This window comes from Hermetia illucens, chromosome 1 (genome assembly GCF_905115235.1).
Source record: "Hermetia illucens chromosome 1, iHerIll2.2.curated.20191125, whole genome shotgun sequence".
Lineage (NCBI taxonomy): Eukaryota > Metazoa > Arthropoda > Insecta > Diptera > Stratiomyidae > Hermetia > Hermetia illucens.
The window spans coordinates 212598345-212623302 of record NC_051849.1 but is presented as its reverse complement, the minus strand read 5'-3'; the positions used below and the strand labels follow the sequence as shown (position 1 = coordinate 212623302).

At 44.4% G+C, this 24958-nt stretch overlaps 1 protein-coding gene across 2 annotated transcripts in view; it reads left to right on the top strand.

The window, feature by feature from the left end:
• Nucleotides 1–24675, top strand: part of LOC119659638 (pH-sensitive chloride channel 2-like) — a 101540-nt gene extending 76865 nt beyond the window's left edge. For both annotated transcript variants that reach the window (XM_038067851.1, XM_038067842.1), the window contains exons 4-8: nucleotides 11896–12300; nucleotides 12393–12551; nucleotides 12620–12775; nucleotides 23492–23835; nucleotides 23901–24675. In XM_038067851.1, the coding sequence (XP_037923779.1) occupies nucleotides 11896–12300; nucleotides 12393–12551; nucleotides 12620–12775; nucleotides 23492–23835; nucleotides 23901–24197 (1361 nt within the window). In that variant the 3' untranslated portion in view covers nucleotides 24198–24675. The remainder of the gene's footprint in view (nucleotides 1–11895; nucleotides 12301–12392; nucleotides 12552–12619; nucleotides 12776–23491; nucleotides 23836–23900) is intronic.
• Nucleotides 24676–24958: the final 283 nt, after the last annotated feature.

Below are 24958 nucleotides of genomic sequence, written 5' to 3'. Positions count from 1 at the left end.
GTACAACCTTCGGCGCATGACATGCTATTTACATCAAACCGATTGGAATGCACACGAAATACCCGTACAATATGGTTTATCCCAGTCCAGATTTTTCGGGTGACCAGTTTATAACCAAGTCATGTCGACAGCGGATTTTGCTATTATTTATCGCGCTTCGGGATCTCCTTTCAGCTGATCTACACTCTGTTATTTTAGTAAAAGCGTCCACCTGGCTATTTTAATGTTGTGCCAAACGACTCGAACGTTTCCATCGTCCACTAGTACGTAGAAATTTTGTACAGGTAAGACAGATAACCTCCATTCCAGTTTATAAGTTTTGTAAAGAAATATCAATTTCACCATATTTTTGGTTCATCCACAAACCTAACATTTCACACGTTAGCAGCGGGAATCAATGGGAAGACAGTGCAGTAGGCAGACCCCACCCACAAGGTTCCACTGTTCAGCACTTGTGCCAGGCACTCACCATACACCTACTTCCCAAAAGAACCAACCCATATCTCCACGCCGTGGAGCAAGAAGAACTGCCTTGTACTCATAAAAAGATGTGCCTTGCTAGAAGTAGGACCGCCAATATTCGCCATTAACCGACTTATGGTCAAAACTCCAGTAACATCCTTGTCCGCTGCTACTTTTTTGCTGAGAAAAGTTCATTTCTGAATCTAGTGTCAACCAAATGTACCTAACCGTTGGTTTTGGATCTACAATCAACTCACCGGTCGACACGAGACGACGGGTAGGGAATTTCTGTTTGTTCAAAATGACAATTCCGATTTTTTCCAATACAAGGATGAAACCCTGAGCAGTTATTTATCCCTTTACCCGTCGCATCAGTGTCTGTTTGTCAGTTAAGTCTGTTTTGCGCTGATACAACAGTACGTCCGACAACAAGTTCCACAACGTTATATTCATAGCCCACCAGGCACGCCTCTTCTGACATATTGAGTGTTAGCAGGCTATCGCAGGAGTCCAGAGTACTATCCTAGGATCAATCCTTTGTTACTCCTGACCTCCATCCTCTTCTAATATTCCAATGTCTCTCTCTCTTTATTCACTTTCATGAGCACCTGTGCTGCTCTTCAGTTCAACCGCACCACAAATCATCTAAATCGCACTATCGATCTAGTCCTCTCCAATATGCCTTTCTCCATCTTCTCCTACTCTTCTCTATGTTGCTTCTGATGCCCATCCTCCTGTTATTGAGTTCGAGGTACAACTGCCACGCCTCAACTCCCATACTATGCACAGGCCCTCTAACCTCATCTTTTATAAGGGCACCTTTGAGGGTTTGAGCTTAGCTCTGGCGTCAATCAGCTGGGCTCCCATTTTCTCACCATTAACCTGCCACCAAGCCCTCTTCTCCTTTTATTCCATCCTGTTTGACCTCCTTCCTAGTTACGTTCCTTCCTCCTCCAAATCCCTGAGCTCCTACTCATTATGGTTCACCACTGAAATCCATAAAAAACTTCATCTGAAGTAAGCTGCGAGGAAAAAGTTTTTATCCACCGGAAGGCATGCAGACTTTGACCATTTCAGCGCTCTGCGAACTTCAGTTAATTGGCTGACCCAGAGATATGTTTTTCAACACAACAGTTCCTTTATTTAGCGGACCCTCTAAACAACGGACGCGAACACCAAAAATAATCAGAAACATTCATTGTGTCACATATTTTTAGTAGTACATGATCGTTAGTTGGAATCTCGGAAAATCCCCCATCTGGAATTGTTCACTTTTTCTTTGCAGACAACATGCTGTTTCGTTTCTCTGGCAATAATAATGTTTCTTTTGGTTTTATACTTTCTTAAACTCAGTTCAGTTCTGTCCTACTTGACACAATGACCACGTCGTGCAAACGACCCCCTCCCCTTTTATTACTTCATATATATAGCACTCCACTTAACGTCCTATGGGACGTGCACCGAGGGTGTCTGGTAAATAGATATTTCACTGTAGGAGAACCACCCATCGCTGTACGACTCCATCACTGTACGACTCAGTCCAAGGAGTTATATCAATGACCTCCATGTCTGTGATCTCTCCAAACAAACTGTCTTGGAAATAAGTCCTCAGAAACACAAATTGCTTCGATATTTCTAGCCCTGGTGAACTTTTCGAATACCTTCCCAACTGTGTCAAACATTCAGAGTAGTCAGTGCCCAAATGGCCGGTCAATGTCTCCTGTAGCTTTGCTGATCAACGCAAGCCTTGCCACCTTCTAGAAAGTCACCAGCCTTCAGGCAAGCGTTGGATGCGCTGAGTTTCTGTGCCTTCGCTAGTATACCATCGAGACCTGGTGTCTTCCTACTTTCTTATTGAAAAGTGGCTGATCTTCCGCTCTTTTCACGCTGTTTACATCAACCCGAACAGGATTCGCAACCAGTACCCTATACCTACAATGCAGTCCATCTGTTCAGCATTAAGTGAACAGCTTTTCTGCAGAGCCCCGATTTAACCGACACCCACGTGTCCACAGCGAATTTTACTTTTAACGGCCGGCTGCCCTCCAGGCCATGGAAACTCTAAGAGATGCCATTATCTAGCTTATAGCTGAGTTTATGCGATTTTAGGCGCCATTTTCAGATCCATTTCACTCTGGAGTCTGAATCAAGCAGGCGATTTGGCAATAAACTCCCAATTAGAATTCGCCCCTCCGTGCTATAGGCAACGTCCTCCAGACCATCAAACATGCGCCAAAAGGCCGACACCTTATTATTCGCTTTTAGATAGGCACTGGAAAACGTTATCTCAAACCACCGAATCCAGGCAAAGCTGTCCCCTCGAGCTTAGACTTGAACCCGAAGTCGGCGAAAGGCTCCGTACCGAACCCAGATGGCAGCAATACTTGAATGATTCGAGATGCCATGAAGCTGGATCCTTGTTTTAGTAAGCTATTCGCTAATTAGCATTTCATCAGCTTTTATCTCCGCAGCAAAGTGCAGTAATTACCACTTCAAGTTTTTCACCTCAAGAGATCTAGGAGGTGTTGCCTGGCCAAAAATTGGTTGCCTCTGGGTATTTACACTTAATACTCTCTTTCGTTCCTGCATTTCTATAGGACATGCAAGAACACAGAATTCCAGGTACCACATAGGCTGTAGACTAGAGACCAGAGCTTCCTCTTCCAGGATCCTCTTCAGCGCCTCCCAGAGCATATCTTACTGACAGAAATGAAAGTGGGGGTTATGTGATTCTCCCGGGTCGAAATTTTCTCGGGAACCCGATCGCGGAGTTTCTTTATATACCCCTGTTTTTCGGTTGTCTTCAGACCCTATTCATCGAGGGCTCCGCCAGCTGTTAACATATTTTCCGTATAAAACACTACCTTCGGGTTTGATCTTACAACGGATCTAGCCAGAGCTTCTAAAAAAGGTCTTGCCCTCCGTCAGCTGTCGGGTACTCCTTCATTTCTTCATCTTTTCTTTGGTAACGTCGCCTTTCGTATTCGTCTTGACTTTAAGAGGGTCTTCTACCATCATGGTCTCAGCAAATCGATTTTTTGGCCATCTTTTGAAAGTCGATGATGTTAAGAATACGCCATAAAAAGTATTTTGTATAGAGCAGATTCCTTCATGAGTATTTGGGAGGGGGAATATGAACAGCTGCGGTCTTTTCGAGCCCCTAGTGGCATACGACCGTTTCGCTCATCAAGTGGCATCAGGCCGAGACCCAAGGAAGTTCCACAAGATGGTAGAATTGATGAAATCGACATACAAGATTCTGTATTCTGTCAAATCATTAGAAAGATGCTTGGGTGCACGCACTCAAAACAGCACCTTTTGGCTCCAAAACATTTGCACTTGGGTAAACGGATGGTTGAAATTGCTGCACATTTAGCAGTAATGATCTTCAACGAAACATTTCTGTCCATTTTTCAAGCCGTGAACGTATCGGGGGTTACTTTGCGAGATGAAAAACACATCGACCGTCAGTGACTCTGCAAAAACGGCCCGAAACGTTTTAAGGACATAATGGGTATTTTTCAAAAATATTTTTAAAAAGCCAAAACATGTACAAATTCAGGAAAAAAAATTTCATTAGATTATCTTCAGTAATTACTTTGCAATTCATCATCAACGGCACAACAACCGGTATCCGGTCTAGGCCTGCCTTAATAAGGCACTCCAGACATCCCCGTTTTGCGCCGAGGTCCACCAATTCGATATCCCTAAGAGCTGTCTGGGGTCCTGCCCTATGGAATCGTCCATCCACAGGTAGGGGGCCAAAAATTCTGCAGAGGATTATTCCCTCGAACGCGGCCAAGAGTTCGCAATTTTTCTTGCTAAGAACTCAAGTCTCCGAGGAATACATGGAGACTGGCAAGATCATTGTCTTGTACAGTAAGAGCTTTGGCCCTATGGTGGGACGTTTCGAGCGGAACAGCTTTTGTAGCTATTATGGGTTGTGATTTTCGACCCCAGATATGTGAAATTATCAACGGTCTCAAAGCATCACATATCACTTTCTGCAGGGCCAGGTTAAAGAGGACGCATGATAGGGTATCCCTTTGTCGTAGACCATTGTTGATATCGAATGGTCTTAAGAGTGATCCTGCTGCTTTTATCTGGCCTCGCACATTGGTCAGGGTCAGCCTAGTCAGTTTTATTAATTTCGTCGGGATACCGAATTCTCTCATGGCCGTGTACAGTTTTACCCTGGCTATGCTATCATAGGCGGCTTTAAAGTCGATGAATAGATGGTGCAACTGTTGTCCATATTTCAACAGCTTTTCCATCGCTTGCCGCAGAGCGAAAATCTGATCCGTTGCTGATTTGCCTGGAGTGAAGCCTCTTTGGTATGGGCCAATGATGTTCTGGGCGTATGGGGCTATCCGGCCTAGCAAGATAGCTGAGAATATCTTATAGATGATACTCAGCAACGTGATACCTCTATAATTGCTACACTGTGTGATATCTTCCTTTTTATGTAGGAGACAGATAATGCTAATTTGTTTCATCAGGATGTGGGGAGGAGAATGATTAGTCAAAAAAGGGGTAGGGTAGTACTGCTGCCTCCACAATTTTCCGAGTAACTTGCTCTACAGTGCGTAGTTCCCGGGCGAAACTAGGGCTGGTAGATTCCATTACATGGCCTATCCAATCCCACTTCTGCCAAAGCAAAGTTCTTCGCACTCTCTCCTAAAACAATTGATTTTCTTTCCATTTGTTTTTTTTTTTTTTTGGGTAGGATGAATGAATGCATTGACGCACAAAATGTTCGATTAACCCAACAGTAAATAAACACCTCTCCATTCTCAGAGAGCTAGCCTGGAATCGTTACCTCGGACTAAACCTATCGCTCTCTTGCCTTAGGGAGCCTTCATTTCAGAGAATTCCTTCCTCTCGCCAAAAAGAAGGCAGAGGGAAACGGGAAGTTTTGATTCAAAGAAACCCCAGCAATCCGGTTTCTCCACCGGTCAAGCACAATCTTTTTCGCATGAAGAACCCGAACGTAGTGGGCAAAAGGGGTCCATCTGCCAGCGCTCCTCAACATCTCTCTGACAATAACGTCCGAAAAGAGCTTCTTCGTTTCGTCGAATAGTTTGCATAAATTTAATCACCAGAAGCCCCCACCTTCTACAAAAAAAAATGTGCAGTCAGCGTCGTCCTGCACCCTTTGCAGACCACACAGTCAGGAAATCATGTCTTCCCAATTTTGTAGAGACAAGACAGAAAAAGAAAATAATAAATACCACCATACTTTCGGTTCTTCCCCAGACCTAAGTTGCAATGAACTGAGTAGACCATCCCCTCAAGCTCGATTTGCCAACAGAGTTATCACTCATTCACTGTATGTTGCCGTTCTTCATGAACAGCACCTCCCTTGAGTCCTCTTCCTTACCTTTGGATATGGTTTTACATTCTTTTGAAAGGATGGCAACCGGGATCGATGGGGAAACCGTGCGGCAGGCAGACGCCATCCAAAAGGTTCCATTTCTCCATATTTGTGTAAGGTGCTTACGATACACGTACCACGAGCATCACTTCATACTGAAGAGAAGAACGCAACCCTAGCGTTTGCCATTAGCCGACATATAGTCGAAACTCCTGTAACCTTGTCCACTACTGCTTTTTTGCTCGGGAAATCTCATTTCCAAATCTACCGCCAAACCAAGGTACTCTATCGTTGGTTTTAACTCTATAATCAACACACCGGTCGATATTGGATGAAGTGGGGGGAATCCCATTTTAGTCAAAATGACAACCTCGATTTTTTCCAAAAGAAAGGTAAAACTCTGACCAATCATCTAGCCCCTTATTCCTCGGATCAGTATGCCAGGCCTGCTTTACACTTTTTCAACAGCACTTCCGACAACAAGTACCGCATCATCTGCATAGCAAACTATTCACGTACCCTCTGGCATATTTAGTGTTAGCAGACTACCCTAGGCGTCCAGAGTCCTACTCTAGAATGAATCCTGATCTCTGATCCCTGATCTATTTCCTTCACTAACCCTCCAGTGTCTCATAGAAGAGGAAGCCACTCTCAGATAATCAGTCATTATCACTAATATGTAGTTCTGTTCATGGGAAGAATTTGCCGAAAGTACATAATCGTTAGTTGGAATCTCGAAAAATCCCCCATCTGAGACTGTTTACATCATTTTGCCGACAACATTCTGTTTCGTTTATATGTTAATAATATTCTCTTGGGTTTCTACTTTCTTAAGCTCAGTTCAGTTCTGTCCTTCTCAACACAATAACCACGTCTTGCAAAGGGGCCCCTCCCCTTTTTATCACATCCTATATGTAGCACTCCATTTAAGGGGAGGGGGGTCTTTGAATAACGAACAAAATGGCGTGCACCGAGTGTGACCGGTAAATAGATGTTTTACTGTAATTTTAGCATCGAGCCTAACAAGGAGAACCACTATCACTCTATGTCTGTGATCTCTCTGAACGAACTACCTTAGGGACTAGTCCTCGGCAACAATTGCTTCGTCATATCTCCTTCTGGTGATCTTTTCGAGTACCTTCCACGACTGTATCAAACATACGGAGCGCCCAGATGGCAGGTCAATATCTCCCTCGCCTTTGCTGATCAACGCGAGCATTGCCACCTTCCAGCGACAAGAAAGTCACCAGCCTTCCGATGGTGAAACACTAGTGTATGAACCTCTGCTAGTTTACGCCACCTTCAGCGCGTACCAAGCTATTCACATCAACCCGATTGGGATGAGCATGGAATACCCGTACAATACGGGCAAACCCAGTCCAGATTTTTCGGGTGACCAGTTTATAGCCAAGTCATGTCTGCAGCGAATTTTAGTTTAATTTATCACGCTGCGGGATCTCCTTTTAACTGATCTATACTCTGTTATTTTAGTACATGCCTATATCCGGCTCCTCTCCAGCCCATTTCACTCTGGAATCTGAATGGGGCATACGCCATTTAAGTACCCTGGTACTGCAAGAATACACTCAGTTTCTGACAAATCCCATCTTACCTTCTAAAAAAAGTGGCATCACCCTTAACAGACCGCACAGTTGGGAGACCATGTCTTCTCAATCTTGTACAGGTAATATAGAAAGATAGAAAACCTCCATGTCCGCTTAGAAATTAGGTAAGGAAATAATAAATCTCACCATACTTTTGGTTCTTCCACCGACGTAAGTTGCCAAAGAACTGCACAGACCATCTAGCTCTTGACTCGTTTTGCGCAAGGAGTTGCCACACATTCGGCGTATGTTGCCATCAAGAACAACTACCTCCCTTGAGCCTTCGTTATTCGTGAAGCTTTTATGTAGTTTTACATCCCCTTCAAATAATGGCGACGGCGATCAATGGGGCGACAGTGCAGTAGGAAGGCGCCAAAAGGTCCCACATTTCAGTAATTGTGTAAGGCGTCTACGATACACCTGCTTTCCAAGAGCACCAACCCATACCTCAGTGCCGTAGAACAGCACGGACTGCCCTGTACTCATAAAAAAATGTCCCTTCCTAGAGGTAGGACCTCTAACGTTTGCCGTCGAAACAACAGCAACAGCCTTGTCCACTACTACTTTATTGCTGGGAAAAGTTATTTTTTGAGTCTAGCGTCAATCTAAGATACCTACTTGGTTTTGACTATGTAATCAATTCAACAATCGGTACGTGGCGAATGCTTGGAATATTTTTTTAGTAGAAATGACTTCTTCGGTATTTTTCAACCCAAGGATGAAACGGTGAGCAATCGCCCATCCCGGTATCCATCGCATCAATATGCCAAATCTGCTTTGAACTTTTCCGATAATACCATATGTCCGGCAACAAGTGCTGCAATATCATTTGCATAACCCACTAGGCACGTTTCTTCTGGCATATGTAGTATTGGTAGACTCTCGTAAGAAACATTCCAAATATCCTACCTTATGATGAAACCCTTGCTACCCTCAATCTCCATTCTCGTGTGACCTTTCAGCCTCTCATAGGGCAGAGAATAATCTCTCAAATTATCACTCAATATCTCAACATAGAAAGAGTTTGTGATGACACAGCGGAAACGGTAACCACCCCGCCTCTGCCGATGCACTGAACTACCGCCGACACATCTGGCGGCCTGGCATGAGTCCGGTATGGCACGGTTCTTTCTTCTCACCGCAAATGCCCCAGAGTACAGGTCATTGGATCGACTTCCCTCTTTTTTTCTTTCATTAATTCTAATTTTTTGAAGCACTCGACCTGATCCCTGTACATTTGTTCGCTGGCCCTTGGTACTCATTCCGCTGGAACCAGCATGAATATTGTCCAGAATACCAAGAGTAAGGTGACGTACATTTACTGTTACAAGTTTGCTAATAAGTCTGGCACATCTGTCCATCTTACTACGTACGCTCAGCTTGAGAAACCACGTCATTGACCCCCATGTCTGTGGACCTCTCTACTCTAAAAATGAACTGCCTTGAGAATAAGTCCACAACACACACAAACCGCTTCAGTGATCTACTGCTGCTGAATTTTTCGGGCCACTTTCCGGCTGTGTCAAGCATTCAGATGGCTGCTCAGTATCCCCTTTGCCATTGCTAATCAACACGAGACTTCCCACCTTCCAACGGCACGAAAGTTTGGAAGTGGGGGTTTAACGTGAGTACCTGCCGTGAATGCATAATCCCGCGGTCCTCTTCGGACGCGGATTGATTTTGTGACCACAATCAGAGCCCCGCCATGCAAGCCCAGCGGTCCTGGTGTATACTGAGTGCAGGCTCAGCATTGATACCAGTGGATGCGAGGCCTATCTAACACCTCTGCCGCAACTAAGGGGTACGGCGCCCGAGTTGTACAGCGCAACTCCACGCTTGAGCTCCGAGGAGCTCTGCCCGCGATGTAGGCATAACCACAACCACCATGAAACTCCCACTAGGGGGCCAACCGCAAATAACCGGGCCGAGAACACATCCTCCAGGAATTCTCCTGGAGCATATGCTCTCAGAGGGCCATCCCGGTTCCCATGGTACCAGATAACCTCCGGTGAGGCTTCGTGGCAGAGCCACTTCAGATGAGTTCCTCGCAGACTCGGGTCTAATCACCCTCCTCGAGTACGTGGGGACCTTCCAACGGCAAGAAAGTCACCCTCTTTCAGGCAAGTGTTGGATGCGCCGAGCGGATCTGACCGACGATGAAACATCAGTTTATCTACCTCTGCCAGAATTCCATTATAAAGGAAATTACCCTTTCTAGCTATTTCATAGTGAAAACTGGTCGATCTTCACCGCCTTTCACGCTATTGACTCCCAGGGTGAAACGGATATTTTTAAGTCACCAGTTTATAACCAAGTCCATGCGAATCCTATCCATCTCGTCGAGAAGTTCATGTTGGCTGCGAATTTCGTTTTCATTTATGGAACTGGAGGATCCCCTTTTAGCCTATACTTCGTCATTGTGGTGCATCCCTCGAAACGTTTATTTTAATGCTATGCTGTCAATTAGCACATAGAAGGCGAAAAGCTGTCATTATCAGGTTTAAAACTGAATTTACGCGATCTCTCATTGTGGAGTCTATCATTCAAGTACGCTGCCCCGACCAGGATCTGCTCCTCCGCGCCCAAGACTGCGTCCTCTAGAATATCAAACCTTCGCCAAAAGCCCGGCACTGTATTATTTGGTCTTAGATAGACATTGAAAAACGAATACAAACAAAGCCATCCTGTCGAAATTGGGCTTGAACACGAAATTGGACGCAGTCATACCGAACCCGGATAGAAGCGGTACTTGATAAGCTACTTGAAGCTAGTTGTTGTTCCAGTATTGTCCGCAAATTAGCACTTCATCAGTTTTTATCTCCGCAGCAAAGTGTAGTAGTCACCACCCCAAGTTTCTCAGCTCAAGAGTTTCAGGGGGTATTGCCTAGCCGAGGGTTGGTTGTTCTAGGTATTTACACCAGCCTCTTCCACTTCGATCCTTTCTGTAAGGCAGGATAGGACTTCCCAAGAGCGCATAGACTCTAGATTAGAAGCCAGAGCTTTCTTTGCCAGTACCCTCTTGAGCGCTTCACAGAACGAATCTTGTCGGCAGAATTAAAAACTGGGGAGGGGGAAGGGCATTTCCCCAGGTCCGAAGTTTTCACTGGGACCCCAAATAGATATGTAAGTAGTATCTACGATAATAGGGAGGCCCGCATAATTTTCACTTCGTTTTTTTTTTGTTCATAATTTCCACCCCGGGTCCGGACTTTTTTCTATGGCCCTGCTTATCGGACCTAATTCATCGAGGATTTCACCAGCCTTTATTTCCCGTATTCCGCGTTCAGGTTTAATCTTATAACGAACCTCGTGGAAAATTTTTGAAAAGGTCTTGCCCGTCGTCAACTTAATGAGTCGAGTTGGCGGTCTAGTCCTCCATCATATCTATCTTGACTTTAAACAACGAAGGACTGTTCCTTCTTGTCCTTCTTCATCTTGATTTTTCGAGACAACCTTCATGACTGCTGATGATTTTTGCAGATCTTTTGCTGTGACCCATGTCCAGCTATAGGAGGAAATGTGGTTCAGTAGCTCCTCCAGTTACATCACCCCATTGTCACGCCGTTGCTGACGTTATTCTGAAGAAAATTAAAAACGGTCCATCCCGATTGGCGAAGACTTCCAGTGTCAGCATCCGAACAATATGTAATAAAATGAGATTTTTGGAGTGTCAGAGGAGGCAACGCCGATGACAACGAATCAAGAGCTGGGACCATTTTATCATCAGCGATTTCTCTAGAATAAATGACCCCTATTTCTCACTGAGGACCTCTTTTAGGAATAGGCTCAGCCTAGACGTCAGTCTGGCCTCGAGATATGACACCGGCGGGGACTTCGATATCACATCGTATGGTCTTCTAACATGAGGTAATGCCTTAGATAGCCCCCGTTGTGTGTCATCCGTCGAAGGATAGGTTGGCTCATGGAGGGTATCTGTGGTTCAACCCTGCTTCGCACCTCTATCAAAAAGATGGATCCCTGAGTAAACAAAATTCCAGTGGTTCCACTGGTTCTACTTCTGTATCCCTACTGGTAATCATTCTGATTCTGTATCTGTGGTAGAACTATAGATACACTTAGATAATCTCTTAACGTTTCCTCTCAACAACGAAAAAATTATATAAAATTGTTTACTAGATATTAATCTTAGCAACAAAAAACCACCTTGAACTCATATTCTAACTAATTATATCAATTGCATAATCAAAATTGCGAGAATAATCGCATTTAACTGCTTCAAAGACCTTGTCCTAATAATTTCAAGCTGCGACTCATAAGACGATTTGATTCACATCTCGAGTTATACCTTCAAATAATAGAAATCCATATCAGCTTGAAAAATTGGATAATTACTCTCCACAAAATATTAAATAAATTTTACAATCTTTCATTCAATAGAGCCACACATTTCCACGTATTTCTCCCACTAAAATGTCAATTATTTTTCTTTTCCAGTCACTAACGATAAAGGCGAACGACTTCCCGTAGATGTATATGTTCGAATCTATTTCTATTTCATCCAAAATCTAGAAGCGCATGATTTGCAATTCAAAATTCAGGCCTTACTACAACTGCGCTTTGTCGATCCACGACTTGTTTTCAAAGAGGTTGCACCGACTCGAAAATCCCCCATTATGGGAGAGGCATCGCTTCGTAACTCCCTGTGGGTGCCTCACATATTCCTTGTCAATGAAAAGGACTCAAGCATTTTGGGAACGGAAGACAAGGACATTCTTACATCGATCTCTCCCGATGGTACTGTTATTATATCGTCCAGAATTCAAGCCACCCTTTCCTGCTGGATGAACCTCCAAAAGTTCCCGTTCGATGAACAGGAATGCTCAACTGTATTGGAAAGCTGTAAGTATTCCCTCTTCCTTACTTTGCTCGGTCATGAACCACGGTATATGTAGCAGAAGACGGGTCCAAAAATAATGATGACCTTTTTTCAGGGATGTATAACACATCAGAGTTAGTCATGCACTGGGAGCCCCGATCACCAGTAACCCTTGCACCAAAACTACATCTTACTGAGTATGTTCTTTTGAACAGTTGGACAAACGAGACTGTGGTTAATGCTGATACATCCGATCTCAGTCATGGTGCATTCGGTGAGTCCAAACCCATTTGAATTGACCGCAAGGACCCTAGTTTCTATAATTCTTCTTCTTTATTTCAGCTGGAAACTACAGTTCATTGAAATACACAATACACATAGCACGTGAAATGGGCTTCTACCTCATGGACTACTTCTTGCCATCAATGATGATTGTCTCCATATCGTGGGTGTCCTTCTGGCTGCAGGCTGATCAGTCAGCTCCACGTGTTATGCTTGGTAAGTACTATAAAAATCACGTTCATGAAATATGATTTGTAAGCCCCAATACAGTCGATATTGTAATCAACCTAATTGACCAAAATGACCATCCAGATTGACTAGGACCAATTAAGAGAGAGCTAACTCAAAAATCTAAAAAGTAGTGAAAATTGTCCGCTCCATCCAGCGGCGTTCGAAAGCCGCACGAACGTCTCAGCTAGAGCAGGCGATTTCTCCAGCCTCATCCTCACGAGACCACCCTTTAGGTATTAATTCGGTTTATGGGTTTGTCTTAAGACATTCGGGCTACTCATTCTTTAAGTTTACCTCTTCCTAACTTTCTTCAGCGGCCACTTCTAAATTTCCGGAATTACGGAGTCAACTTTAAGCCAATTCTCCTACAACCTCAGCACGATCACCGCATACAGGACAATTCGGCAAATAATCCAGTCCAAAGCAATGTATATACCGCCTGTGATAACGACCGTGTCCCTTGAGAAACTGACAAAATACACCCTAACACAAAGTGGTGAATGACCCCCCGCGCCCACCGAACCTTCGAAGGCTCCTCCCATCTACGTTCCCAGAGATCATACAACTCTGACCTCAACTCTGAATTCCTGCTCCCTGTGTGCCCCTCCATATGTTTTGCATGGTACAGCACACGCCAGAATGTCTACTGGGATCACCAGCTTTGCTGCAACTGATGTAGCACTCAGACCCATCAATCGGTAAACCGAATTCGTCTGCTCCCGCCTCTGGAAGTTTGCAACCGCCCCCGCGGGAGACGCTTCAAACAGAATGGATCACATGAAGTAATCTATCTTTCGGCCCGGCAACATTCGGTGACATTTTTGCAAGTGCCATGATAGCACTAGCTGCCTTCAACACAATTTCTTTGAAAAGCACGAGAGGGGGCACTTTGTAAGCTCCACCACAAAGATTTATATCGTCATGGTCGCAGGTAGTTCCTTTTGCTTTTACGGATAACCTCTCTTAAAATACCTCGTAGTTATCTGTGTTCCTCCTGTCAACCGTCACTACCTAGCTTTTTCCTAAGTCTCTGTTGAAGGCTCCTTACCCCGAAACAAATAGTTCGCAAAGTTGCGATTTCGTTCTTGCACCAGTAGTTGGGTTACCTTCGGATGAGCAGTCGCATTTTGCGCAAAAGTGCCATCATATGCTTGTCACTCATTGGGTGATCTAGATGACTCTTTTTATGGCCGCACCATTCAGGTATATATGGGGCTCAGCTCGTACTCGGTAAGTGTAGTGCTGGATGAAGCATAGCAACTGTAAATGCACATTCCTTCCACTTTCGTTTTGATGAATTCCTTTTCTGGATACACCATTATTTCCTGTAAAGCTTGTTGTCCGCAAACCCAAAACACCGCTTGGCCTATTCGATCCTCTACCCAAATTCCACAACCGTGGTTTCAACATGCCTCCCTAATTACTACCAAAGCGATATCTTTCTCGTGAATTTTTTCCAAGAGTATTTCCTGCGCCCCCTCACAGTGGTTGAGGTTGATTTGTATCAACCCCATTTGGGATTAACGTTGAGGGATCTACTGTGTTGTGGGCAGCTGCTGATCGCTGCATTGTGCAGATGGTCCTTACCTTCCTTGCCTTTACACAGAGTGCGATTTGGGTCAACTCTACAGTCCTTGCTTGTATGGCTTTTCGATCTATTATCTGCACTGGTACATACCTTCCCGATTTGACCAATTCCAGTGCCACCTGATCTGTAAGCCGATACATAACCTAGCTCATTTTTACTCTCCTTGTTGTCAACGGTTCGACTGCTATCTTCTATGATAAACTGATGACGGCGGTTCATGTCGCACAGTAAGCTTTTCGCAGCGTTTCTACCACTGACTCCGATAAGTTTGATCTCCTTCTCCAAAATCTCGCGAACCTGCTTCTGCCTGGTGACCTCATCTACAGCTCCTATGTTGACTTACTGTCCTAACGACTTTCCAATTTTGCTTAAGAATTTGTCCACGGTTACATCCTTGGATTTCTTGAGCTCATTCCAGGGACCATCTAAGCCGACTAACATTATCTTACAAATTAGTTAGCTGCAGATATACCTTTTGCCTTTACTCTTCTGAGAAGACAAATCCTAGTCTGATCTCTCTTCTTTTGAGGTGCCACCTTTCTCGAGGCTTCAACGTACTCCCTTTCTCCAGAACTGAGAATACTTGAGCTTACCAGCAGCTGCAGGCGTCCTCCTAACCTAGTACACAAAAAAGAAGCAATTTCGTCAACAGCGTACTTCCGGAATTCCTCCAAAATTAGGTGACTGTTTACTTCTATGTTAGTGTCGTGTAAGCCAATTTTGCTTCAACCTCAGCACGACCATCGCATACAGGACAATTTGGCGAATGATCCAGTCCAAAGTGGTGTAGATGCTGCATGCGGTAACGACCGTGCCCCTTAAGGAACGGGCAAAACACACATAAAGACAATGTTTAGAATGGCCCTATGCACCCATCCATCCTTCCAAGACAACTTCCATCTGCGTTGCCAAAGATCATGCAACTCTGACCTAGCCGAATTCCTGCGTTCTATATGCCCCTCGATACGTCTTAGATGGTACATTCGCCAGATGAACTAGGATCACCAACCCTCCTCATCTGATAAAGTTCTAAAAAACACTCAGAGCTCAGAGCTATCAATCAGTAAACCAAATTCATCTGCTTCCGTCTATGGTCGCCCACGCCTACACATGCGACACAGAACGATAGAGAAATGGATCACGCCACTCCGGCTAAGAGCAATCTTCAACAGTGTTCCAGCTCGACAACATTTGGCAACATTTTTGTCGCTTTGAGGATAGTTGCCTTTTATCACGCATATTCTAGGCGCTCCCTAAAAATTACCTCCAATTATTTTATAACCAACTTCGAGACGACCGCATGTCCACTGATTTCCACCTTAACAGTGTTCTTCTTTCTGCGGTTCGATAGTAAAACCGCTTCCGTTCTCTCATCCGCCAGGGTCAACTCGAATCTCAAGGCAGGACTTTTCGACTATCACTGCCTCCGTCGCGCAGACTTCCACATCCTCTAGGTGGTTTGCTAGAACAACTACAGTCACGTTATCAGCAAAGCCGAGAATTAGAAAGTCTTCTGTGACGAAAAGCACAAGCACCACCCCCCTCCCTCCCTTACCAACGAGTTTTCTATAAAAATTTTGTATTCTCGCCCGACTCGCCAAATATCCAGGAACGCCTCTGTCATGCGCCTTTCATTCGACTTCGATTGGCGAAATCTGTTATAGATAACTCTATTCATCATCTATTCATCATCATGTATCCAGCAGGCGATCGAACAATATAATGCTGAATCTCCAGGTAGCTTATTGGATTTAGGAAGGACCACTCACTTTTGCTTTTTCCACTGATCAGGAAATATTCCCTTTTTCAGGCACGCCTAGAAAGTATTGACGAGAAGGTCGAACCAAGTCTTGACGGCCAGCTTAAAAGTTCGTTTTGGGATGTCACTCAAACCTGGGGCCTTACTACTTCGCACTTACCAAATATTTCCCGCAGCTCCTCCTTGGTAACAGGAGATACCACATACTCGTGTAGGTGGTGAGGAAACAGAGTGCCAACAATTTCTTAGACAAAGCGCGGCAGGTCACCTGGGGTGATCTTTATAGTCTTTTTGTAATCACCCTATAAGCCCTACCTCAAGGGGTTTATATCGGGATGGTCGATATCTTCGACCCAGTTCCTTTTGCTTATGCCAATTGCCCCTTTTAAGTGAACCCGGGTTTTCGCCTAAGCCTCTGGGAAAGCCTCCAAACCCGGAACATACAGCACGCAAAGTTGTGATTGCATTATTCCACCAGTAGTTGGGTCTTCCAGGGAAAAGTCGCTTTCTAGACATATGAGTATCACATACCTACAATAGGTCACCTATTCGGTTATCTAGATGACTTTTTCTTCCATTCAAGGAGATATGGGAGGCATATGCCGCCGAAAATATGCCCCTTCTTCAAAAGCTTTCAACGTCACCTATGCAACCGGCCCGATATTCTGTGAGAGCGCTTTTCGAAGCTTTATTCTCTCCATGTAGATCGACTGATGGCAGAATTGCCTTCTGGCCAAAATGGCCCTCAGGTATATGAGATCCACTGTACACCCCACGCCCAACCCCCCTCTTTGAAAATGTATGGGGTCCCAACACTTGCGAGTATCACGTCTTGCCCTGCAAATGAATAGAACACGTCGTCTCGCATTCGTTGTCTCCATGCCCCATTCCAGAGACTACATGTCAAAATCCGCCTGCTATGATTTTCGACCAATGTCCTCCTGCGTCCAGAACTAGAACGCTCAGAATCTGCTCATACTCGGCAAGTGTAGCGCTAGATAAAGCATAGCAACTGTATATGTGGATTCCTTCTACTTTCGCTCTGAGGAATCAATTCTCCAGATGCTCCATTATTTTCTCGAAAGCTGGTCATCCGTGACCCCATACTGCTGCTTGGCTGTCGACACCTTTCTCGCGGATAGAAGAGAGCATGTTCTGCGTCGCCTTACAATGGTTCACGCTGATTTGTATCAACCTCATTTACGGTCCTCATTTACATTCTTGGATTTATACATAAGGTCTTCTCTCTGGGACCTTTTAATGCGACTAACATCTTCTCCCAAACTGGTGAGTTCTGAGTATGTTTTCACTTTTCTGAGGATGTCAGAGTATGATTCGTCCGCTCGTTCCATCTTTCCACCTTTCTCCTGGTGCCAGTCGTAGCACCGCTATGCCGAAATTAAAAGGAGGGACCCGGCTGCCGGTTACCAACTTGCAAACTACTGTAGTAGAATTGGATGAATGCCAATCAAAGTGCTCCCAAACTAAGACGTCATTGTCAAGGGGTCCCCTCAGAAACAAGGTCTGGCAAAAATCTCGGCCACTGTGTCAGAAGGCTTAGATACCAAGCAACTTCCGCAAACAGTGAAGCAGCAACGGCTGACCAACGAGAGGCGCTGCGAAACACTTCAGCCACATGACCAAGAGCCACTTACGGGGTGGGAATGGCGGATGCTAATCCCTCTAGCGGCAAATTGGCGTCAGAAGTGTGGACCAGCTTTGAATTTAGGTTTTCGGAGATTGTGAACGAGTATCTCGTGGGCGGCAAAGTGGAACAAGGGGATGCATCCCCTGCTTTGATTCCTCCTAGGTAGATCGTAGGTTACAAGCCACAGCATGCGAGGAGTAATTCTTTTAGGGACTTTTTGGGTTTGTTCATGCTTCAGATCAGCAACGCCTGAGAGGAGGTAAAGCTCAGGATTTGATTGTTGAAGGTTCGAATGGATAAACACAAGCTCGTCGGATCCCTACGTCTTCAAAACCCTATAATTCCCATGAACAATTGGATGGTTATCATAAAGCATACACGGACAGTGCCTGGAGGCACTAGAAAAAACGACCTACAAAGTGCGGCTCGAATTCAAACACGCAAAGATGAAAATGTTCCACTCCGCGAAACCGGTCGATGATTTAGACCCGGTATACGCCGCCAACAGGCTGTTGAAGGAAGTGAAGATCAACGGTCTCACTAACAATCACTCACAGCAGATCATGCTGAGGGTAGCACAGATAAGCTGCTGCACTCAAAGTGCGCCTTACCTAATTCGCTGGTGTTACTCCGCGAGGAAGATATCGACCTTAGGAAGCTAGCTGAACTGAGAATGCCTAACCCATCTCTGCCTAGAATCAAAAGCCCCCTCCCCCTCCCAAAATACATAAAGAACGAGGTCGGAGAGATAATACCAGCGACGAATTTACCGACCCAAAATATTGCGAAGTGTCTCTTGGAAGAAGTCAAAAGGTTCGGCCTTAAAATAGGAAAACGGGCAGTGGGAAACAGCAGAGAAGTCATTGCCAGACTCAACGAGGCCATCCCCCTGGCCTCGTTGAGTAATGAAATACTAGCATCCTTCGACTTAAAAGCGCTGTTCCTAAGCGTACCGATGAAGGAAGTCCTATGCTGGTTCGAAGAATGGATCACTACGCACGAACTACGCACGAAAACTCATTCGAATGGAGGAAGACGGCTAAACTGTATAAGAAACTGGCCTTCACATGTATGATTGAATCCTATTTTACGGGTCGAATCCGCTAAGAGTAAGAATAACCCACACATAAAGTCCGCGGTTGCCAGACAAATAATAGAGCAGGGACACTATTTTGTTGTTGGCCAACGCCAATATTTGGAATGAAGTAAACGACATTAGAAAACTAGACTTCTACTAAAAAGGCTAAGCACGGACATGGGCAAAAAATTTTCCACTTTGGTGAAACTTTCAGGATGTCACATTAATACAGTAGACCTGGATTGGAGGAGGCTGGACAATCAAAGGGTCCCAAGTAAATATTACAATTTATTCCACAGCATAAGATATACTGATCGGGGTAGACCTAGAGCCACCCATATCTGCTTCTGAACCTGAGTTCAAGCGACTTAGTCGTCATCAAACTGGAGCGGGTCGAAGCGGAGAACGTTTTTATATGGCTCATGAACGATTATCTCCACCAGAAGAAGTACAACCCCGAATGTTCAACATTGCAGGGAAGAAGACAAACCTGATACGTTGCAAAGTCAATGCGAGGCATACGCTTAAAAGAAACTCCGAAATCAGTGATTTTATTATTACGACAAAACCTGTTGTGGTGCAACAGAAACAGTAAACCAACCTTCTATTTCCGCAGCTCGGAGAGCTGTGATGGTCGGGTTGAGGTCCTTGATATTACCCTACTAACGACAATGGGACTTTTGTGGTGAAAAACTGAGAGTGCCTGACTGGAGATCCTTCTCAGATCACAGTTGGATTTGTTTCAGTTTAAATTTCGCTGTAGAGGTCTTCTATTCTTTCAAAGAGCCCAGAATGATCAACTGGAGGAAGTTATCAAGAACTAACTCTCCAGTCCTGGGGGTTCAATATCAATACCTGTCATGTAGGCATAATCTCTTGGTCTATTTCGGACACGGATTGATTTGGAGACCACAATCAGAGTCCCACCGTGGTACTGGTTTATACTGAGTGCAGGCAGTTGATGCAAGGCCTATCTAACAACCCTGCTGCAACTAAAGAATATGGCTCCCACAAGAAACTCTGCCTGCTATATGGGAACAACCGCCATCACTCTGACATGGAACCGCAAATAACCGGACCGAGAGTAGATCTTCCAGAAATTCTTCTGGAACATAGCTCTCAGAGGGCCATCTCGCCCATCTGGTACAGATAATCTCTAGTGAAGCTTCGTGGCAAGAGTCACTTCAGATGAGTCCTATGCAGTTTCAGGTCTGATCGACCTACTCGAGTACGTGGTGACGGCACTTTCGAATGGGGTAACCGGAATCAGCGCGGTGAGGAGAAACGCAATGAAACCTTTCTACTAGCCAACACCCGCCCTACGTGCAATAAAATACATAGGACGCCGCAAGACAACACCAACACAAAACACATGAAACCCTTATCCAAATCTTAAAATGTCTACCTTAAAGACAAAACCATAAATCTCTCTTCATGAAATAATTAGAACGGTTGGGTGATCTTTTACTATTATTATTCTGTTAAGGGAAAGTCGCACTGCGTCCTTGAAGAACTATTGTGCCCCTTTTACTGGTTATAGTGTACCTATTGATCATAGTATCACAAGCAGGCCTATAACCGTTAGGAACTTTAGTATGTTCCCTACTTCCAGATCTATCAGCCTTGCATCTGGTAGTAAGTGTTCTTCCGGATGCCTCGACCTACTTTGCACAAGTGTCGGACACTGTCCCAGGACGTGTATAGAGGTTTCGTCCTCCTCCTCACAAAACCTGCAGGCAATGTCCGTAGATATCCCTAGCTTCCCTAGGTGATAGTTCAGCCGACAATGACCAGTGAGAATTCCCACTATGATTCGGAGGTTCTTTTTGGTGAGGTTTAAGCAATCCTTTGTACGCATGGGTTCGTATCCCCCAATAAGCACCCTGGACTGCTCCATCCCAGGTAGGCCTGCCCAATATAGTTCCCTCAACCGTTTCTCTTCGTTTCTTAGATTCATAGCCATGAAACCGTTTCCGATTCCACAGAAGGGTTCTGGCCCGTGTAAAGGTATCCCTGCTCCCTTCTTGGCTAGTTCATCCGCTGCCTCATTGCCTTCCAACCCAGCATGGCCTGGAATCCAAAGTATCCAGACCCTGTTGGACGAGCCGAGTGTATTCAGTCTCTCAAGGCATTCCCATACCAGTTTACAGTTCACCTGCTTGGACCTAAGTACCTTGAGCCAGCCTTTAGAGCTTATGTAATTTCCTGGCTTGTCTGCTGAGTTGGGTTCTTTCTGCCCAGATTAACGCTCCATAGGTAGTCATTGGCCTTACTATTACAGTATATATCCAAAGTAGCATCTTCGGGCTGCAACCCAATTTTTTTCCTGCTATGGATCTGCAAGTCATCAGAGCCCTCGTGGCTTTCCGACATGTGTCTTCCAGAGTAATTTTTGGTCTAGCGTAATTCCCAAATATTTGACCTCTGTTTCTCGTTTCACCTCCATATCATATAATGTTATGGCTCTCAGATGATCCAGCTTACGTCTCTTAGTGAATGGTACTATGGTCGTTTTGGCTGGGTTGATCCGCAGTCCCACCTTCCTGCACCAGGCACTAGCAACCCTTAGTCCAGTTTGGATTCTATCATATAGGGTATCTTCATATTTGCCCCTACAGATTAAAACAATGTCGTCCTCGTAACCCTGGACTTGTATTCCAGTATTTGTTAACACGTCCAGGAGTTCATCCACTACCATACTCCACATCAGCCTTTCTAGAAAGGCGATTCCAATCAGGACCACATTTGAATTCTGTGCTATTTTCTAATTATCATTCCCATCAGGGCAATGCTCAAGAATACTAATGACGGTAGGATCCCGTGAAACCCTTGACTCGGCAGATCCTGATGGTCTTCCCAACACCCTAAGTAGCATGACTAGACCACCCTTACCCTATTTTTTCTTGAAAAAAAAAATTCCTGGAAACCGCTTTTCTGCACTAATGATTTCCATTCACGAAACGTACTGAAAGCTGCCATCCTATCCCTCTTTTCTGCTCCTGCTCCAAGGTTTGTAATGAGCACCGAGTTGGAGTGGCCAGAATAGTCATCGGAGTAGACTATGTCTAACCACGAAGGTGGAACATCCCTAAAATAAATAGAAAGTGGCGGTGGTTAACCGTGCATATCGGTTAGTATCTAAGCGCAGCTCCATTGAACGTCCCCCTCATCTCCCTTGGACACGCATTATGCTAGCTAGTTTCGCAAATATTGGAAAGTGGTCCTTTTGAATAGTTCAGTTCCTGGCACGCCGTCTGCAAAAAAAAACTCACGTCACCTGGTGCGTAGAGATCCAAAAGCAGTGAAATCCTACATAATAAGGTGGAAAATTACGAAATATATCGAAATGGGATGATGGGAAACTGGGAATAACTTGTAATGTTGGAAGTTCCACCAGAGCCTAGAACACAAAATTCGAAAACCCGGAGCCGCGATCGAGGGAGGGAAATCCAGAAAGAATGTCATACCTCTTCAGCCCACAGCTCTTTTTGTAGTACGACTGGTGGGGTCCCCACCTAACCTTGGCGAGGAATTCCTTGTTCTTGGGTCTCTAAGGGTCAAAGAACTTGGCTTTAGTTTCTGGCTTCTAACGACTTGAATCTTGCGCAGCAGAGACCTTATACCAGACGTTTGTACCGTCCGAAGTGCAAACATCCTTGACTTTTTAGTAGCAGGGAAGAGTAACTTCCTCGGTGATGTTACTACTCTCAAAATGACAGATATATTACCGTGCAAAGTGAGACCCTTTAACGAATCAACCAGCCATATGAATGGGGAGTAAGAAGTTAACACTCGACTTATCTTCGCTTGATGGCTGCCTTTGGAAGCAGCCAGATTACGGAGCCAAATGTAGACGTGCAGGTGATTTTCTGCGGAAACGATAGTGACGACCAACTGCATCAGAGGTAACTCTACCAGTTTCCCTGATTGCTACCCTTGAAGGAGCATAGGGGGCCATGCTAACTTGACGAGAGGGAGGAGTTGAATCCCTCAGGCTCAAAGTTTTTTTCGGGGGACCAGAAGAAAGATTTTAATGAAATTAAATAAACATTTTGGTAATAGAAAAAGGCCCATAATCACTCTGGGCTTAGATTTTCCCTTTACGGTCTCGCTCATGTGTGAATACTTCACTCGATGCAGAAATTGTGGAGATAAAGGGCATATTGCCAAAAACTACAAACGGAAAAGTAAAATTAAATCCACCTAAACCGTTCAGGCGCGAGGGGGGCTCATTTTTTCAAGTGCTTAGCAAGGGCATAACATATCTTAACATTTTAATGAGAATCTTCTCCATAGCTTCCACCAAACCATTTTATGCCTCCTAAATAAGAAGTTGGAGGAAACCTGCATGGCCCAAAGTGAGGAAACGGTCAATATATTTAGCCAAAGTGGTAGACCACCAAAATTTTTGAAGAGGTGTCGTTAAATAGAGAACTACTTAACCTCCTCTGGTCATCATCAAATCTAGAACGAAAGAGCAAGCCTTTAAGTTAGTTGGATACTCTTGAAAGCAGACACATACCAAACCTTAGCTGTCAGTTTTCCAAAGAAAATGAATTTCCCCTGAACACCAAGTAGCCTACCATCCTCAATGACCTACTAACAAAAACTATTTCCCTTTTTTATAGGTACAACAACTATGTTAACATTCATCACGCTAGCTTCTGGCCAAACCAAGACCCTCCCCAAAGTCAGTTACATCAAGGTATCTGAAGTATGGTTTTTGGGATGTACCGCTTTCATTTTCGGCAGCTTAATGGAATTCGCATTCGTAAATACAATCTGGAGACGAAGAAAGAACGTTGAACTGAAAAAAGTCAACAGCAAATACATTTTGAAATCAACACTAACCCCAAGACCTCACAGGAAAGAAATGGGTCTGCAGAAGTCACGATCATGTTCCAGTTTGGACGCACCCCGACCACCGTCTACCCCAACAACACCTACATACAATAATTATTTAACTGTACATGTAAGACAAGTTGGAACCATCTCGACAGGATCAAGTCAATTCTAATCCTATTTTTCCAATTCCAGAGCTTCAACTCAAAATCCAACCTCCCAACGATCACCACTCAATCAGTGGAGGATGTTCGTGAGAATGGAGACATAGCAATAAACATTGATCCCGCTTCGTCACTATCGTCCTTGCCAGGTAACAAGGATGGAACAGAAACTCCATTGACACCGGGACCAGAAACAAACCACTATGGCTGGACAACAATGACCCCTCAAGAAATTTCCACATGGATTGACCGACGATCCCGCTTGGTGTTCCCAATTACCTTTGTAATATTCAACGCCTTCTTCTGGACCTTTGTCTATTGTTTGTAAGGAAATCTTGAGAAATCCAGTCCATATTTGATGAGAGCGATGTTCATAAAGAATACAAAAAAAGGGTTGTGCAGTCCTAACAAAATATGGGACCTGCCTTTTATTGTGTTTCTTTGATAGACAATAATTTGATAGGATCGATCACGCGAATATGCTTAAGGCCCTCTATCTCCTAATTGCGATGATTGTTTCGAAGAGAATTCAACAAATCACATTAGTTCTTAGTAAATTATTGAAGATTTCTTTTGTATATTTAACTAGTAGCGAACAGTATTCTTATTTGATAGTTTTGTATAGATTTTATCTCAGAGAAAGGAGACCCCCTTTATGTTTCCATTCCAAGACAGAGCCGAACAGTATATGATAGTCAGCAAATAGCTCAATAGATGCCTATGTATTTTTTATTGATTGTATTTTTTTATGTATATAAACGAATATGACTTATATGTATGTGATAAATATATGTATCTTAACTCGATATCGTTCGTTTTCATTGAAAGATGGATGACACTCTGGCACGCCTTAGCTCCATAAGTCCATGGAAACCATGAAATTATAGACAGCCATGTCCCAAAAAATAGCCTCTTAATTCTCCAATTTTTACTAAAAATGCGTAAACTGAGCTAAGAGCTAAAATTTAGTACATTTCTAAGTATATAAAGATGTAAGGAACTGACAAAAATTTGCCTTCTTCAGCTCGCCCCTCTATGAGACAGAGGGAACCCAGGGATGCCACGTATGCCACGTATGCGTGGGCCTTA